Genomic DNA, 17,985 nt, shown 5'->3' on the forward strand with positions numbered 1-17,985 from the left:
CTCATCTTTAACTTTTAACACCTTCTCTTGAATGTCCGGTTTAGCAGGGACCATGGATGACACCCTATGCTAGATGCTGTGGACTTAACCCATTTATTTTAAGTGGACCTCATTGCTCTTGTATTCTAATCCATGGATACTATAATTCTCGATGCGCACGCTTGCATTGCCTCCTCAATAACACGTGTCTATGCATCCTGGGGGGGGGGCGTTTCTAGTCAACTTCTTCCATCAGGGGAGCCTGTCAGTGGCGGCGCTGCTCTCTTCACCTTCGACTTGGAGTCTTGTCAAGACCCTGGAACAATGGATCTGCAAGATGAAGCGCCACCCGGGCATCAGCAGATTTCTGACCTTTTCATCACATATAGTGGGGTTGTCAGTGCATGTGTTGCGTCACTGGCTTGGAGCACACTGAGACTACATGTTTCCATGGTGTTGACTGCTACCAGGGCCACTTGTAAACGCCCTGAGCTAGTGGGCACACTGTTACCGAGAGGCGCTGCTCACAAAGTTGTTCAATATTTGTAAGACTATATGTATTACACTGGCATAGAGAGTATAAAGTGTTAATATGTCTGTAAGTTCAAATGCTACCGGTAAATGAAAATAATGCCTTAATCAGTATAACTACATGGAAGAATACCTGGACATCACAAAACGCAGCATAATTGTTAAGTATTTATACTAAGTGTGTGTATACCCAGTGATACATTATGTCATAAACGTTATCTTGGACGGCAACATTTTCCTTCGATTGATGACTTAAAAAAAAGATAACTTTTCTTTTTTTCTTCACCATTTTTTAATAAAACAAAGGGCAGTCTATGCCGCTCAAAGAGCCCCGCCTTCGTTTTATTACTGGAGTTATATAATTGTTTAAGTATAATCAATTACTACAATTTATGGTTATACCAAATAAACAAAATCGCCAACATAATCACATGACAAATCATGTGCAACTTCAACCAGTGAATTTCTTTTGATACACCAAATTTATTTTTAGTTTAATCAACATGTAATAGGTACACTTACGCAAGATCAACGATATACATGTATTTTTGCATTTTCGCATAAACTTCATTTTTTTTAAATGCCAGATATTAGTCCAGAGTCAAAATATGAGACAAGTTTTTTTTTCAATTTATCCTATAAAAGACATTGCCAAAAATAGTAAATAAACCAATATATATCCAAACGCATTTTAAAATGCTTATAAATGAAGATGTAGTAGCCATAACTGAAAATACTACACGTGGAAATAAAGGGTTGAGTGATATTGTGATTTCTTTTCAGATTTTACAATATTTTAGTAAATATTCATTAAACAAACATAAAATAAGCTATGATTCAATCAGCATCATATTACACAAAGGGAGGTAAATGGGCTATACAATCCAAACTGTAACTTTGCTTCCTAATTTCTAAGAAGTGCAGGCTTTTCATTACGTGTAGATTCATGGAAGGATCAGGTATCTGACCTCAAAGTCACACTTCAGTCAAATGCTGTCATGTTATACTTATATAAATATAACTAGACATTTGAAATGGTTGGAAAGTCATATGCCTATTCAGCTTCTTTCATGTAAAAAGGCACTCTAAGTTACTGGGTGTACAGGTGTATGTGCATGCAAGTCTAGATGACCCGGGCTGTATTCAAAACAACACCTATCCTCAAAGTCAGAGCACTAAATAAAATTTTCTAGTTAATTGACCAATTTGCAAGTGAAATAACACTGATTTCTAGTGCTCCACGACCCCCATCATCGTATTATATGGGGAGATAGTTCCACTTTGTTCTAAACATTTCACATTAGGAAAAAAGTTCCGCTTGTTATAAGAAAAACAAGAAACGCCGCAATGCGACGAAACCAGGTTTTTAATGATTGGCAGATGTGTCTGTTTTTCTATTTTTAGTAACAATGACCTTGACCCTAGGGACCCCAAATGCAATCCATTGAAAGTTATCCATAAACTCTTCCTTTATACCAAGTTGTGTCAGGATATGTCAACCCTATCTTAAGTTATTCAGTTTCAACCATTTTTCTATTTTTAGTAACAGTGACCTTGACCTTGAATCAAGGGACCCCAAACGCAATCCCATGAAAGGTATCCATAAACTCTTCCGTTATACCTGGTTTGGTCAAGATATGTAGACCCTGACTAAAATTATTCAGTTTCAACAGTTTTTCTATTTTTAGTAACAGTGACATTGACCTTAAATCTAGAGACCCCAAAACGCAATCCCATGAAAGTACCCATAAACTCTTCCTATAGACCAAGTTTGGTCAAGATATGTCAACCCTAACCAAAGATATTCAGTTTGAACCATTTTTCTATTTTTAGTAACAGTGACCTTGACCATAGGGATCCCAAATGCAATCCCATGAAAGGTATCCATAAACTCTTCCTATAGACAAAGCTTTGTCAAGATATGTTAACCCTAACTAAAGTTATTCAGTTTCAACCGTTTTTCTATTTTTAGCAACAGTGACCTTGACCCTAGGGACCCCAAACGCAATCTCATGAAAGGTACCCATAAACTCTTTCTATACACCAAGTATGGTCAAGATATGTTAACCCTTACTAAAGATATTCAGTTTGAACCATTTTTTTATTTTTAGTAACAGTGACCTTGACCCTAGGGACCCCAAATGCAATCCCATGAAAGGTGTCCATAAACTCTTCCTATAGACAACGTTTGGTCAAGATATGTCAACCCTAACTAAAGTTATTAGTTTTAACTGTTTTTCTAATTTCAGAAACAGTGACCCTGGCCTTGACCCTAGGGACCCCAAACGCAATCCCATAAATGGTATCTATAAACTCTTTCTGTACACCAAGTTTAGTCAAGATATGTCATCCCTAACTAAAGTAATTTAGTTTCAACCACTTTTCTATTTTTAGTAACAGTGACATTGACCTTGAACCTAGGGACCCCTATCCCAAGTCCATGAAAGGTACCCATAAACTCTTTCTATAGACCAAGTTTATGTCAACCTTTACTTAAGTTATTCAGTTTCAACTGTTTTTCTATTTTTAGTAACAGTGACCTTTCCCTTGAACCTAGGGACCCCAAACGCCATCCCATGAAAGGTCTCCATAACTCTTCCTATTGACCAAGTTTAGTCAAGATATGTCATCCCTAACTAAAGTTATTCAGTTTCAACCGTTTTTTCTATTTTTAGTAACAGTGACCTTGACCTTGACCCTAGGGACCCCAAACGCAATCCCTTGAAAGGTCTCCATAAACTATTCCTGTACACCAAGTTTAGTCAAGATATGTCATCCCTAACTAAAGTAATTTAGTTTCAACCACTTTTCTATTTTTAGTAACAGTGACCTTGACCTTGAACCTAGGGACCCCAATCCCAATCCCATGAAAGGTACCCATAAACTCTTTCTATAGACCAAGTTTATGTCAACCCTTACTAAAGTTATTCAGTTTCAACTGTTTTTCTATTTTAGTAACAGTCACCTTGACCTTGAACCTAGGGACCCCAAACGCAATCCCATGAAAGGTCTCCATAAACTCTTCCTGTACACCAAGTTTAGTCAAGATATGTCATCCCTAACTAAAGTTATTCAGTTTCAACCGTATTTCTATTTTTAGCAACAGTGACCTTGACCTTGACCCTAGGGACCCCAAACGCAATCCCATGAAAGGTACCCATAAACTCTTTTTATACACCTAGTTTGGTCAAGATATGTTAACCCTTACTAAAGTTATTCAGTTTCAACCGTTTTTCTATTTTTAGTAACAGTGACCTTGACCTTGACCCTAGGGACCCCAAACGCAATCCCATGAAAGGTCTCCATATACTATTCCTATAGACAAAGTTTAGTCAAGATATGTCATCCCTAACTAAAGTAATTCAGTTTCAACCGTTTTTCTATTTTTAATAACAGTGACCTTGACCTTGACCCTAGGGACCCAAACGCAATCCCATGAAAGGTCTCCATAAACTCTTCCAATAGACAAAGTTTAGTCAAGATATGTCATCCCTAACTAAAGTTATTTAGTTTCAACCGTTTTTCTATTTTTAGTAACAGTGACGTTGACCTTGCCCCTAGGGACCCCAAACCCAATCCCATGAAATGTCTCCATAAACTCTTCCTATTGACCAAGTTTGGTCAAGATATGTCAAACCTAACTAAAGTTATTCAGTTTCAATGGTTATTCTATTTTTAGAAACAGTGACCTTGACCCTAGGGACCCCAAACGCAATTCCATGAAAGGTCTCCATAAACTCTTCCTATTGACCAAGTTTAGTCATGATATGTCATCCCTAACTAAAGTAATTAAGTTTCAACCGTTTTTCTATTTTTAGTAACAGTGACCTTGACCTTGACCCTAGGGACCCCAAACGCAATCCCATGAAAGGTATCTATAAACTCTTCCTATAGACAAAGTTTAGTCAAGATATGTCATCCCTAACTAAAGTTATTCAGTTTCAACCATTTTTCTATTTTTAGCAACAGTGACCTTGACCTTGACCCTAGGGACCCCAAAAGCAATCCCATGAAAGGTACCCATAAACTCTTTCTATACACCAAGTTTGGTCAAGATATGTCAACCCTTACTAAAGTTGTTCAGTTTCATAGGTGAGTTTGACGCCGCCCGGCCGCCCGCCCACCCGCATGCCCGAACAACGACGTTCGCCATTCTAATAACCAGGTTTCACTATGTGACAGGCCCCAGGCTCCTCTTCTACTGGTTTCTGGGGCGAGTCGCCTTGCTATACATGTGCATATAAGTCTCTGGAAACATGATAACCAAGTTTCATTTGAATATCTTGAATGCGTTTTTAATTATGACAATTCAAGTTTTTGTACGATGCAGCCACTGACACTAATATATTTATGGCCATCACAATAACCAAATTATCTGAACGTTTTTCTCCATTTTCCCCTACAACACAAGACCACACCCTCATGCAACATTGAACCAACGAGTGTAACTTAGTATAAGTTAACATAACCTCACAATTTTTGTAAAATACCAGTATATAATGTTAAACTTATACACTGTGGATGTAAAACAACAGACACAAGAATAAGATTTTCATATTTTATTATAATGAAAAGAACTCAGATCAGAATGATTTCCCACATTTCTAAATGTGCAATATGTACATAATAAGAGTACTGAAAATGGAACTGAAAATAAATAGTATTGCTTTTATATACAAGTTTTCCCATACATTAACACTAATTTTCTAAAACATACATCATATACAAATTTATTCTATCATATCCATGTAACAAGAATGTTTATAAAAAATATAAGTTGTTTTTTAATGAAGTTTTTTACTTCTTTAAATACTTCTAAATAAATAGAGACAATTATTAATTTTCCATTTCATATTTTGAAACTCTTCTACTAAAGATGCAATGATGCACACCAACAACAACAACAATTAAATTCTACATTGCATAAACTGGTATTGTAATGCTGATTTTATATAAAGGCACAACCTCCAATAACAGATTTCCAAATATGTAAAAAAAACACTAAAAAATACCACCTGTCACAACAACCAAAAACACATTTTACAATAATTAACAATTCATAAACAACCATAAGTGTACCAGTAGGTGAGTAGATCTCGGACATTCCTGATCTTTGCCTCAAAAAATGTCCCAGATCTCCTCTTCTACTGGTTTCTGGGGCAAGTTGCCATAATGTACCTCATATACATGTAGCACTTTATGTTCGAGTGCTTAAGCAATGACCTATGTTCGAGTGCTTAAGCAATGACCTATGTTCGAGTGCTTAAGCAATGACCTATGTTCAAGTGCTTAAGCAATGACCTATGTTCGAGTGCTTAAGCAATGACCTATGTTAGAGAGCCTAAGATATGACCTGAATCAATAAAGAGAGACGGACCAAATGAGCTCTCTTATAGAATATAATGTTGCATATCAGTAGGCTTATAGTGCTTGATAGAAAAACATCTCTACATCTCGCCCCAGTAATTATATTATCACAGCAATATTGCAATAAACTTCCACATAAAATGTAAACACATCTCCATAACAAATCAGCACAAAAATATGCAAAAATATACCTGTAAGTTAAGTCAATCAATAGAATTATATTTACAGATCATTAGAGACTTACATTTCCAACCATATGAATAAAATAACAGTGCACTGGAACACTTTGAGCATAAAATATATCGACTGATTGTACAGATATTCACTAACAAATCATACATGTTTCGTTAAACTTTGAAATTTCACCAAGATGAATAAACCATTTTATTATAGTTAAATCACTCCCTTTTTTCTAGACAACTTTACAAAACAAGACATAAATGATATGTACAAGTTAGAGGCAAACAAAAATATACATTGGAAAGAAAATCATGGCCCACTTTGAGAGATCATGCATATTGGGAAATACTTACAAATATTAGTCAAACATTGTCTAAATTTGATTGAAACTCACACAATCTATGCGATTAACACACTTTTATGTACATGTATACAAACAATTTAAATAAATCGTAAATGATACCAAAAAAAAATAATTCATCAATAGATTTGTACTACTAAATCGTAAATGATATCAATAAAAAATAACTTATAACAATAGATATGTACTACATCATTTTTTAACACAAACACACACACACACATGTTCCTGTGGAGTACAGATTTTTTTTCTTTCTAATTTTGAAAAATAAACATTCCAAACTGTTTGGATATGACCAATACCGGTAGTCTATTTTCCTGAACGTGGAATAACCTGACTCGATGTAGTAGAGTATTCAACTACCAACCATCATTCGTCTTTCAAACCTTTTTTACTCATCGCTTTAACTCTTAAATCGATACACCAACCTTAAGTTTAATGCACTTCGGCACAAAAATTCAACAATGCAAATATGATAATAATTATCACTTTATAATCTTGTATCTTTTTGATGCTCTGATATTTGCATATTTACAAAATATATCTTCCTTAGCTCAGAGACAAGAAAACATATAAAGGCAATAACATTTCCAGAACCTATACAAATCATAACTTTAAGGAAACTGGTACAATATTTCTGAGAAAAAGTAGAATCTGAATACAGCAATAAATCTAATTTTTTGACACTGGTAACAATGCTTACAGTATCAACTTCAATGCTGTGCAACAATGATTGTCAACATAATTACACAATATCTGACAGATATATTTATTTGAATTTTCAAATCCCAGTAAGTAATGTCTGATAATAAAACATCAGAAGCATTCCTTGACATACTCTTTAAAGGTTATACAAGCATAATATTCCATCATTAACCTCAAAGGTTACACAACACTATATTAAAAGTCTTAATTGTGTTCGTCAATTTCAAAATTAATTCCCCATCAGAATCATTCAGATTTTAATATTAACCTCAACTTGACTCATACATGACAAACAAGTGTAACACGCACCCTAAAATTAAAGGTTTCATATTTGCTGGAACAGGTCAAGTTTGAGCTATGTCCCTAGGACACTTCAGCAAGACCAAGATACTGGGCAGCGGTGTTCACATCCGAGCTCTCCAGCATTTTCTCGATGGCCGAGGATTCTACGCCCAGTAAATTATGGAGCATATCAGCATTGCAGTCTAGAAACTCCCTCTTCACAGCATCAAGGGCAGACTTGCCATCTGACGACACTTTCGAGTCTTTTGCCTGAAAGGAGATAACAGCATATGTAAAACCAAACATAATCTAAATGCATCTATTAAATTTTTGTGACTAAAACATTTATATAAGTAAGATAGTTACTGATTCATTTTGCTTTTTGTGTTCTTATTCTTTACGCTGTCCGAACATATTGTCACAAGCTTGCAAACCCATTGATTACGAAGTATTTTCTAAAAGTTGCCAAAGCAGTGAATAAACATTCACTGCATCATTGTAACACTTATAATTACCTGGGATACATTAGGCTTGGTGCCACTGCTGGAGGGAACCACAACAGAGGGAATGAGACTAGCAATACTGGAGGAGCTGAGAACCATCTGGCTTGCAGCCGATAGGCCTTGTGTGAACATGAAGGTGCTGCTACCCAAAGATGGGGAACCGGTTGATGACAAAGCATAACTGGTGGAGAACGGGAACATTCCGCGGCTTGCAGACAGGGATGACTTCATGCCTTTTGTAACTGTAACATAAAAGAGTAGTATGTCAACTCTGTGATTTTATAAACATAAAAATATGGCTTGAAGATTACATTGTTACCGATAATGGAACAAATATTTTACTCAAATTTTTTACACAGAGGAACCAAGAAACATAGATGAAAATAAATCTACTGAATCCAAAAAGTCTTTAAAAAGTATGTATTACAATTACATTATATTTCAGAGAAAAAAAACATTTTTAACTCACCAGAGTCAGCTCCAAAAGAGTCCTCCTCGTCATCAAAGGAACGAGGCGGGGCTCCCACGTGCTTCTTCCTGTGTCTCATCATGCTGTGCTTCAACGTAAACCGCTTCTGACAGATGTCACACTCGAATGGACGCTCGCCTGAAGTATAGAAGAGGTGATGTTATTTTACATATTACATTGAAGAACAATCTATGATGTAAATATACAAGTTTGCAACAGACGTACAGTATCAAACAAGCAAAATAGATTATTTTACATAAAGGTAAATTTGGCATGAATTGCAAAACATATTCATATGAACTTTGCAGCCAAAACATATCCCTTTGTGCTGTAAAAAATGTCATCTTTTAAAAAAAAATACATTCTGAAAAAATTAGTTAAGATCAAGCAACCCTAAACCCCCCAAAAAACTACATGTACATACCAGTATGAGACCGCATGTGCCTGCGAAGGTCTTGCAGGGACCAGAATCTCTTTGGGCAGAGTGAGCAGTAGACTTTCCTCTGCATGTAGTCCGCTGAGATCACCTCCATCTTAGAGTCATCGTTTCCACTACCCGGGATCTCGAGCACCGAGCCAGTATCCAGCTTATTGCAGTTATTTTCTACAACTTTGTCCATATGAACTGAAAACTGGTCTATGTCTCCAACCTTGTTTTTGTCCTTAAGAATGTTCCAATCGGAGTCATGGGCGAGGGCTTGATGGTTAAGGCAGTCTGCACGATATTCGAATGAGGCATCGCAGAGATAGCATTTGTATGGATGATCAATGTTGTGTTCCTTAAGATGGCGGACCAGGATCTTCCTAGATGGGAAGATCTCCTTACATTTCCAGCATTCAACGATCTTATCGACATCGTAATTGTCTCTCTCAGGGTTGATGATCCTCTCCGCTGAGCCTGTGAATGGTTTGTTGATGTCAAAGGAACTTGGAGAATCCTGGTTCATGTCAATGGGACTTGGTGAGATGGGCATGTCATCTGGCTTTATTTGGCATTCAATTTGCGCCCGAATTTCGGCCTGAATCTTCATTTCCATCTTATTTTTCTGCTCAATCAGTGCTCTCTGTTCTGCGATTATTTTCTCAATGTTCTTTTTCATAGTATTAGGACTTGAGACCCTCTCTAGGCTGTCAGGTTCTTCTGACCTTCTGAACTGCTCCATGCTAGATTCCTCTCTTTCTTTCATTCTTTGCAGAGAAGGCATTGTCATCATCAGATGTGGGGCAATCTTCAGCTCAGATCCAGACATAAACTGAGAGTCTCTGATTGGCGTCATAGTGGCAGGAACTGTGAATGGAATGGAGGAAGAGGTGGTGTCAGACTTCTCAGACATACTGTCATCAATATGGTCATCTCTTTCCATATCTTCATCCATCTTTTCAGACGAGCCCACACTATTGTCAATATCTTCATCTTCATCCTCGTTGGCAGCACTCATATTGGTAGAATCATCAGCCTGTGGAGGATTTTCTGCTGCTCTGATTTCCATTTCCATGGTAGCAGCACGAATGGCAGATGGTGACATTCTTTCGATGTCTGCAATGTTGTCCGGCAGGTTGGCTCCATTGTGTCGCTCCTTGTAGTGTTTTAAGAGGTTGCTCTGGGTAGAAAACGAGCTGAAAACGCACAATGGGCACTTGTAGGGTCGATCCATTGTCTGACGGGACAGAGGGTCCAGCATGTTGACGCCATGTTTACGGATGAGGTGACGCTCACGGTTCGACTTGGTCGAGAATGTGACAGGACAGCGAGGACACTTGAATGGTTTCTGACCTGGAAAATCAAAGAGTAAACTTCACATATCCACAATTTATACTTCATAACATTCTCAACTGCTTATGATCTATATTAAGCTCAGTGTATTTCTTAGCCTTTGCAAAAACAAAGCCATTGTATGTGCCCCTCTAAAACAAAATAACATTGTTTATAAAGTAAGAACCATATTTTCCAAGCTTTATACCGAATACCATTTGCCACATATCATATACATGAAAACAAAATTTCCAGAGGAGCGTAATTGTTTACCTGTGTGGGTGAGGAGATGTCTGGTGAGTGAGCTGACCCAGGGGAAGGCACGGGGACAGTAGGGACACGCTAGTTTGTGGGGGCTGTCTGCATACGAGTTACGCTTCTTCTTGGGAGGTGCCTCTCCCTCCTTCGTCAGACCTAGTGTAGATCCATCTCCTGAGTTTTCGTCCTAAAAATTGATATATTTACTTAAAATCCATCTTTCTTTTAAAGAAAATTGTTGAAAGAACATGTTTTTGTCAATGAAACATACTGCTCTGTAATAAATCGTAAGTCTCAAATGTTTCATTTTTTTAATTTCCAAAGATTACCTCCCCTATTCCGGTGTCTGAATGTGAACAGTTGTTATCTATTGGTTTTTTCATTCATTTCAAAAAGTCTGAATGTGAATAGTTGTTATCTATTGGTTTGAAGAATTGAAACATAATAAAGGTTAAGGTAACAAAAACATCAGGAAACCAACCTCTTGCTGTCCTTCTGTGGGTGGTGGGTTGGAAGTAGTTGTGGGGCTGGCAATAATGTTGCCTTGGTAACCAGGGGTGGCAGGGACCAATGATGCAGGGTTAGAGTTCACGACTTCCTCCTTTACAGAGAGTGCCATCTCTCGAACCTGAGATAGGGCTGCTTCATCGACGTCACCTTCCCGTTGAAGATTGTCAAGTTCTCTGTTGATCGCTTTACAGTGTTCTAGGGAGATCTGGATTCCTGGACGTTTTAAGATGTTCGGGAATTTTGAGGATGTTGGAGCTTTCACTGATGACAATGTTGCAGGATTGGCAGGAGCTGATGTTGGAATTTCAGTCTTTACAGGGGTAAAAAAGGCTTGAAAGTTGAGCGGGTCGGTGGCATTCATCATCTTGGTCACAGAAGCAAGGTCATTTTCCGAACCTGTGGCAATGAAAATTGAGATGAAATACATATGATTTGTACATACAATATTTGAGTTTGTTTTTTTTAATATAAGAATTTAAGTGTACTTTTTTTAAATTTATATAATGCTCAATTTTTAATAGATGAGCACGAAATGTTTAAATGTTGTTTTTTACCAATTTTTTTTATAAATTTATAGGGTTAATTGATTATCATTTTATTAAGATTTTCACTTCCTGCTTATTCATAAAATTCAGAACTGCTTAATGAACACAGGTTCAAGGAAAAACTTACTAAGTACAGAAAATTCAAACTTGAATATGAACTTAAAACACTCTTGAACAGAAAAGAAAACAAAATAATAACATTTTTGTATAAAAATATACGGTAATTCACACAACAGAAATCCATTTACTCAAAATAATCAACAAAATAACTATAACATGAAATAAATTGGTTCGACAAGTTTCAATAACCTTGTGCAAGTCTACATACATTACCTTTTTCCTTACATGTCTAGTGTAAAATATATGGAAAAAGTACTTAAAATGTCAGGGTCAACATACTTTAAACCACATTTCGACAGTACATATGTATAATAATCAATAGTTTGAAAGCTGGTGAAAAATCTACTAATTTCATCAGCATTTGTGATTGATATTTTAGTTTATTAGCTTTTTAAGGAAGTATGGGGAGAATTTGTTAGTGAAATGTATCAATTGAAATGTTATCTAAGAGATAGACATACCACTAGCTGTCAGGTCCTTGCGCATCAATTTATCTTGTAAACTCTGTAATGTCACCGCTTTGGGCTTGGGCTGTATGGGCTTCACTGGCTGACTCGCGTACGCAGAGATCTTGCTGGCACTGAACGCCCCTGACTTCGGTGGAAGGAGTATTTTCCCTTCGTTGGAAAACATTGGGAAGCCTGCCAGTGGGGAGTTGAACACACCGCTATCGGGGAGTGTGACATCATGCGACTTCAGCATGTGACGCTCCATCGCCTGCCGGTCGGAGAAACCGTGTGGGCAGAACATACACTGGTACAGGTTGTCCAGGATTACAGGCTGAAAATATGAAATAAAAACATTTGAAATCTTCAATTTATACTAATGAATATGTCAAATATGAAAAATATTTATTAACAAGCGTGCCTGGTATTGCAGAAGTTGTATAAAGGTTTAACTTACAGGCCCAAAATGATAGAAAATGAACATTTAATGAGGACAATTCAATGAATATTCTGTTCCACAATTAAACTTAACTGTCCATATATTTAATGTTTTTATCATACCTTAGGTGCAATAGGAACTCTGAGAACTGTGTTATTTCTCACAGACAAGTCAATGGGTGTCTCCTCGGATTTTCCACCATCTGTTATCGATGAGTCACTGCTAGACTTCATGCTGAAATCCAGAGGAGTCTCACATGACCTGTCACCTGACTCCTTTTTAGCAAATGGGCTTTGAGCAGGTGAAATGTGAGCTAGTGGTGAAATCAGTCTGTTTGGAGACACGTGTCGACTCTCCCGCCCGAGAATGCTATCAGGGCGGGGAGTTGAGTGGGCAGCAGGTGGCTGCGGGGTCGAGTTTTTGGAGTCAGGATAAAAGCTGGATCGAGTTTCTTCAGTGTACAAAGGAATCCCATCATCGGAGCACACAGACTCATTATCATTGTCGTCAGATTGGAATGATGTAATATTGATGTAATTTTCGATACGATTATTATTGATTTCCGGATGCGCCTTCTGAACATGGCGGAGACAGTTGTCCTTGGTGCAAAAGCCAACACAGCATAGCTGGCACTCGTACGGCTTCTGACGAGATGGAATGTTGGAACGCAGGTGGTTCTTCAGATTACGGAAGAATTTGAAGTCTACACCGCAATACTTGCAGACGGTGTCAGGAGAGTGGAAGTTGTCAAGGCTGGATGCAGACTCTAGGGCAAATTTGTTGAGATATGTATTCTTCTCAATCTCTTCCCGCGATAAAATACCATGCATGTTCCTGAAAACAAATTCAACATCATCATAATGAAAAGGGAATATTTATTTACCCTCATCTACAACATGAAATTAGTGCTGCCTCCTGAATTCTTTAAAACAACTCTTTAAATCATTAAAATTAAGCCTTTTAACCTAATATTATAACCTAATAATATACTTTCTTTCATCAAATTATTAATAGCCCTATACCTGATGTGTCGTTCGCAGTTGGCTCGTGTTGTGAAGGAGAAGTCACAGACAGTACACTGAAATGGTCGAGCCCCGCTGTGAGTGCGCACATGACGTATCAACGAACTCTTGTCAGGGCTCGTGTACACGCAGAGGTTACACGTGTATGTTGAAAGGCTCACATGGGTTCGCATGTGGTCTGAAAAACAGTTAGTCATACATTTAGAATATTTTATATTATAATATGAAATTGTTTTTAAGCATAAATACTTTATTACTAGCCTATTCACAATTGAAGCTTATAATTTGAAAAATAATGTTTTTTGGTCCATTGATGTTTACACAGTCATTTTCATTTCTCAGTAGTCACTATTTATTTTTAACTCAATATCTGTGGGTTTTGATGATAATTCTTGAAGATCTTGTGTATGGCCTTTTTAGCTATCCATGCACAGACACATCACATAAATTTCCGAAAGAACTGTAACATTTTCATAAGTTATTAAGCATTCTAAGAAATAAATTACTAGCACAGATAATTATGCAAAAATCTCAACAGCAAGCATTTCAGGCAATAAAACTTGTCCTTATAAGCATCCTGTGTTTCAGTTAATTTTTAATTAAAAGTATGCCTCTAATAATTTTGATCAAATCAATTGCACTAACGGCTGTCAGTTCTGACTTAGAAAATATCAAATGTCTTCCTGTGAAATTCTTCAATGACAATATTTATTTTATGCTTTCCGCTGGTTCATAGAAAGATATCAGTGTGATAATTATAATTGATATATATATATATATATGTCACTCCTTTAAAACAGTGAAATATCATTTTGATATCAGTCACTGGCCTGTTTCGCTGTCTTTATCATGTCATTTCCGAATGTATAGTGTATTGATGTCAAAAAAAATTAAGCACAGTTTTGCAATCAAATACCAATTGTTGTAATTTCATGAGTTTTGAGCAGAAAATAAAAATTGTTACTCATTTTTTTTTTCATCTCTGAAAATTCACACTTTTCCTCACTTATATTTCTTATGGTGCCATTCAAAATCACTAAATTTGTTATTCAACTGAAACAAACAATATAATCCTCTGTATCATCTTCAACCCTCAACAATGGTTAGTCTGATTTAGAAACCTAATGAGGCTTTGTCATTTCGGAGCAATATATTTTAAACCAAAGGCTTATATGGTTCATAATTATATTGCTAATTGTTATTTACAAGAAATTCTCATAAACCAGTCAAACATGGCATCTCTGGCCAAACATTTTCGAGTTAAAATTTCAAGCGAACGTTTATGAGAAGGCATTAACAGCAGGTCAATGTCATCGGTGCAGTAAACTCAAAATAAAATGCAAGATTTATGCAAAGTTTGGTTGCCAAACATTGGCACTAAATTCAAGTTTCCACAATTGTTGGTGTCAAAATGCTAATTATATGTCTAACATTTTCTGTAATGGTTCATAAAGTCTTCATTCATTTTTCCAGTGTCATTTATATGAAATTAAAACAAAGGACAAACAGCTGGGTGGATGCACAAATTAATGTCTTTAACAATGCATTTTTAACTCATTCGCATATATTTACATGAGCAAACATGATCATGCAATGATTCATACTATTCGACTACTGGGTATATGCCATGCAGAGACATACGGAACATTGACGGAAAAAACATAACTGAGGTGACCAAGACTTCATTATACACTGGTAATAACTTAACAGGCAAGAGTTTCACTGAACTTGATTACATAACATGAAACAACAGAAAGAGCTAATGATATAAGTAACAATACAAACAATAGTATATGGTACCTGATACTTACTGCACTTTTGAAAAAGCTAAATTAAAAATATAAATTGAATATGAAGCGAAAAAAGTATTTAGAGAATTAAGCAAACATTTTTAACTTTTAGTTGAAATTTCTTCCTTTTCAAACGTATTTTTGTTACAAAGCAATAAACTAATGTGAAATTTACTCACTTTTCAGAGCCTTGTAGTCCGGGAAGTAGTTGTCGCAGTACTTGCAGGGGAGGGCACTGACTGAAGAATTCATCTTCTTAATTTCAGTTATCTCCCTTTCTGGGCAGCCATATTTTCCCAGCTCATTCCTCCCACCTGTCGGAGTTCTTGTCGGAGAGAAGTGGGATGATTTCGGTGTCGATGAGGCGCTCCTAGACTGGGGAGAGACTGAGCGTGATAATCTAGACTGGTTCAGGGAGCTGTGACTCGCAAGCCCCTGAGGGGACGGGAAGCCCTTCATGAGAAGACCAGGGCCCATGCTAGGGAGCATGTTCATGTTTGTGGCGATCTGCAACATCTTGTGGAAGTCGTCCAAGCTTGGCTGATAGCCTGGTGGAAACCTCGGTAGCTGGTTGAACACGGGCGGAGTCCCCGGTGTGTACACCTGGCCAAGTTTGGCAAAGTATTCATTGTTTTGGTATTTCTCCATTTTTAGAGGTTTCGACTCTTTCTTGGGAGAAGGTGCTGATTTCTGATCTACCTTTTCTTCATCTTCTTTAAGTTGGAACATTGCAAGGAAATCATGCTTAGAGAGGCTTTCAGGTGTAAGACCATCTTCCCCTTTTTCATTTTTATTAGACGGACGGGTTTCATCAAATGCTCTGTCGGACAGATGCTTGAGCATATGAGCATGAAATTCACTCACATCAGCATAGTCACACTCGCATAGTGGACATGTCGTGCACTTGTCTTTGGAATGGGAATAAGTATGCAGAATCAGGCTTGATTTACATGGGAATGATTTTGAACAAAGTTTGCAAATAAAGTTCAGGTATGTATCACTTGACTGTCTGGCGTTCTTCTCAAAGTAATTTTTAGCGATGAGAGGAAATTTCTCGACAGAGAAATCCACAAAAGTGAGATCATTAAATCCGACCTTCACTTCGGAAGGTTTGTCATCATTATCTTCATTCACTTCCTTATTAACATTATCCTCCTCTTTCGACTCCTCCCCTTTTTCACTCTCAGTATGAGAGATCAGTCTGTGTAGACGAAGCTTCTGTGGATTCTTGAAGGAGACATTACACAGTCCACAGTGGCTAGATAGGCTTGGATGGGTCTCAATGTGCGAAGCAAGGCCGTATTTACACAGGAATGTCTTTGGACAGGCTGGGCAGTGTAGCACCTCCTTGTCTTCCTCCTGTCTTGATGTCTAAAATGAATGTACAACAAGCTTTTATTATATAACTTTCTAACTACTTCCACGATTTTTTTTTTTAAATAATTAAATCCTTATATTCAGAAAAACTGTATGCTGTTGACACTGAAGATGAAATAATCTTCAAAAATTTATTTGAAAAATAATTCCCTTTTTTAACTAATATACAACCATATAATGAAATTTTGTTCCCTTTTACACATATTTGTATTTTACACATATTTGTACTTCACACATATTTGTATAAAAATACAAAAACACTTTGTATGAAACTTAATTTCCAAGAACAATATGTACAGCATTTCTACAGTTTACCTATACAGTGGTGATTCCAATAAAACACAATTGCGATGTTGCGAACAAGTTTTCTGTGTTAAGCAGTCATGCCTATCTCTCTATCTTAACTTACTTGACAGAGTCATTATCACTGTTTAACTGTTCTACAGCATTGCAATTAAACACAACCAAACCTTTAAATTGCCTTAAGATATAAAGGATGGAAAACACCTTTTTTAATTTTAAATTATTGAACTTCCTTTACTATTGGATAAGTAATGCCCTTAAACAAAATTCCTATCAGACTCATATAGACATGATAATTTCTTCTTAAAAATCAATAATTTTAAATGAATTTTATTTCTTCTTTAAAACCAATAATTTTGAATGTCTTTGCTGGAGTCAAATAGTAATATGTTAGATTTTAAAACTATCTTGTTTTAGCATGTAAGTTCCTATTAAAGCACTGCTTACTAACCTCTGAAAAGGTGCTTTCATCCATTGGCTCCGATTTAATTGAGATCATCTGAGGGACAGTTTTTCTCGGTGACACTGAACTCCTATCACTGTCTGACGTACTCTCCAAAGCTGGTCTCTTGAACGAGATCGGCCAATCAGAAGTGAGATCTGTAGCGCTGAACTGACGTTTCAATCCTGCCACTGAGGACATATGGGACATAATTTCTGCAGGTGCCCCGAATACAGAATGCTGGGAATGGTTGGGCAAATTTTTCAGAATATCCTGGGGGGATGTCGTCAATTTCTGCTGGTTTAGGTAGTTGGTAACACGCTGACGCCAGGCTGCTTTTCCAGTCCGTCTCTGATGAAACTGGGCTCCTAATGTCTTCAGATTTTCCTCCTTGGCGTGGATACGAGAGTGACGGTGCATGTTGCCATTGGTTGTGAACGACATATTACATATTTTACATAAAAATGGGCGTTCACCTGTAATGTAAAATAAACAGTTCAAGTACTTGCTGTTAATTCTCATTTTCAATTATCAATCAATTTTTACCATAAATTGTCTACAATTTATTTTTCTACATCTCAGAGAAGACTTTAACAACCATTC

General features: G+C 36.9%; 1 protein-coding gene across 4 annotated transcripts in view; it reads right to left on the reverse strand.

The window, feature by feature from the left end:
• Positions 1–5,054: 5,054 nt before the first annotated feature.
• LOC128243304 (ras-responsive element-binding protein 1-like) overlaps positions 5,055–17,985 on the reverse strand; it is a 51,116-nt gene continuing 38,185 nt past the window's right edge. For all 4 annotated transcript variants that reach the window (XM_052960999.1, XM_052961002.1, XM_052961001.1 and 1 more), the window contains 11 exons: positions 17,392–17,858; positions 15,440–16,631; positions 13,471–13,648; positions 12,571–13,282; positions 12,025–12,343; positions 10,870–11,294; positions 10,404–10,575; positions 8,802–10,151; positions 8,378–8,515; positions 7,921–8,150; positions 5,055–7,675 (listed from right to left, as the gene is read on the reverse strand). In XM_052960999.1, the coding sequence (XP_052816959.1) occupies positions 7,487–7,675; positions 7,921–8,150; positions 8,378–8,515; positions 8,802–10,151; positions 10,404–10,575; positions 10,870–11,294; positions 12,025–12,343; positions 12,571–13,282; positions 13,471–13,648; positions 15,440–16,631; positions 17,392–17,858 (5,372 nt within the window). In that variant the 3' untranslated portion in view covers positions 5,055–7,486. The remainder of the gene's footprint in view (positions 7,676–7,920; positions 8,151–8,377; positions 8,516–8,801; positions 10,152–10,403; positions 10,576–10,869; positions 11,295–12,024; positions 12,344–12,570; positions 13,283–13,470; positions 13,649–15,439; positions 16,632–17,391; positions 17,859–17,985) is intronic.

The sequence above is a fragment of the Mya arenaria genome, chromosome 8 (assembly GCF_026914265.1).
Source record: "Mya arenaria isolate MELC-2E11 chromosome 8, ASM2691426v1".
Lineage (NCBI taxonomy): Eukaryota > Metazoa > Mollusca > Bivalvia > Myida > Myidae > Mya > Mya arenaria.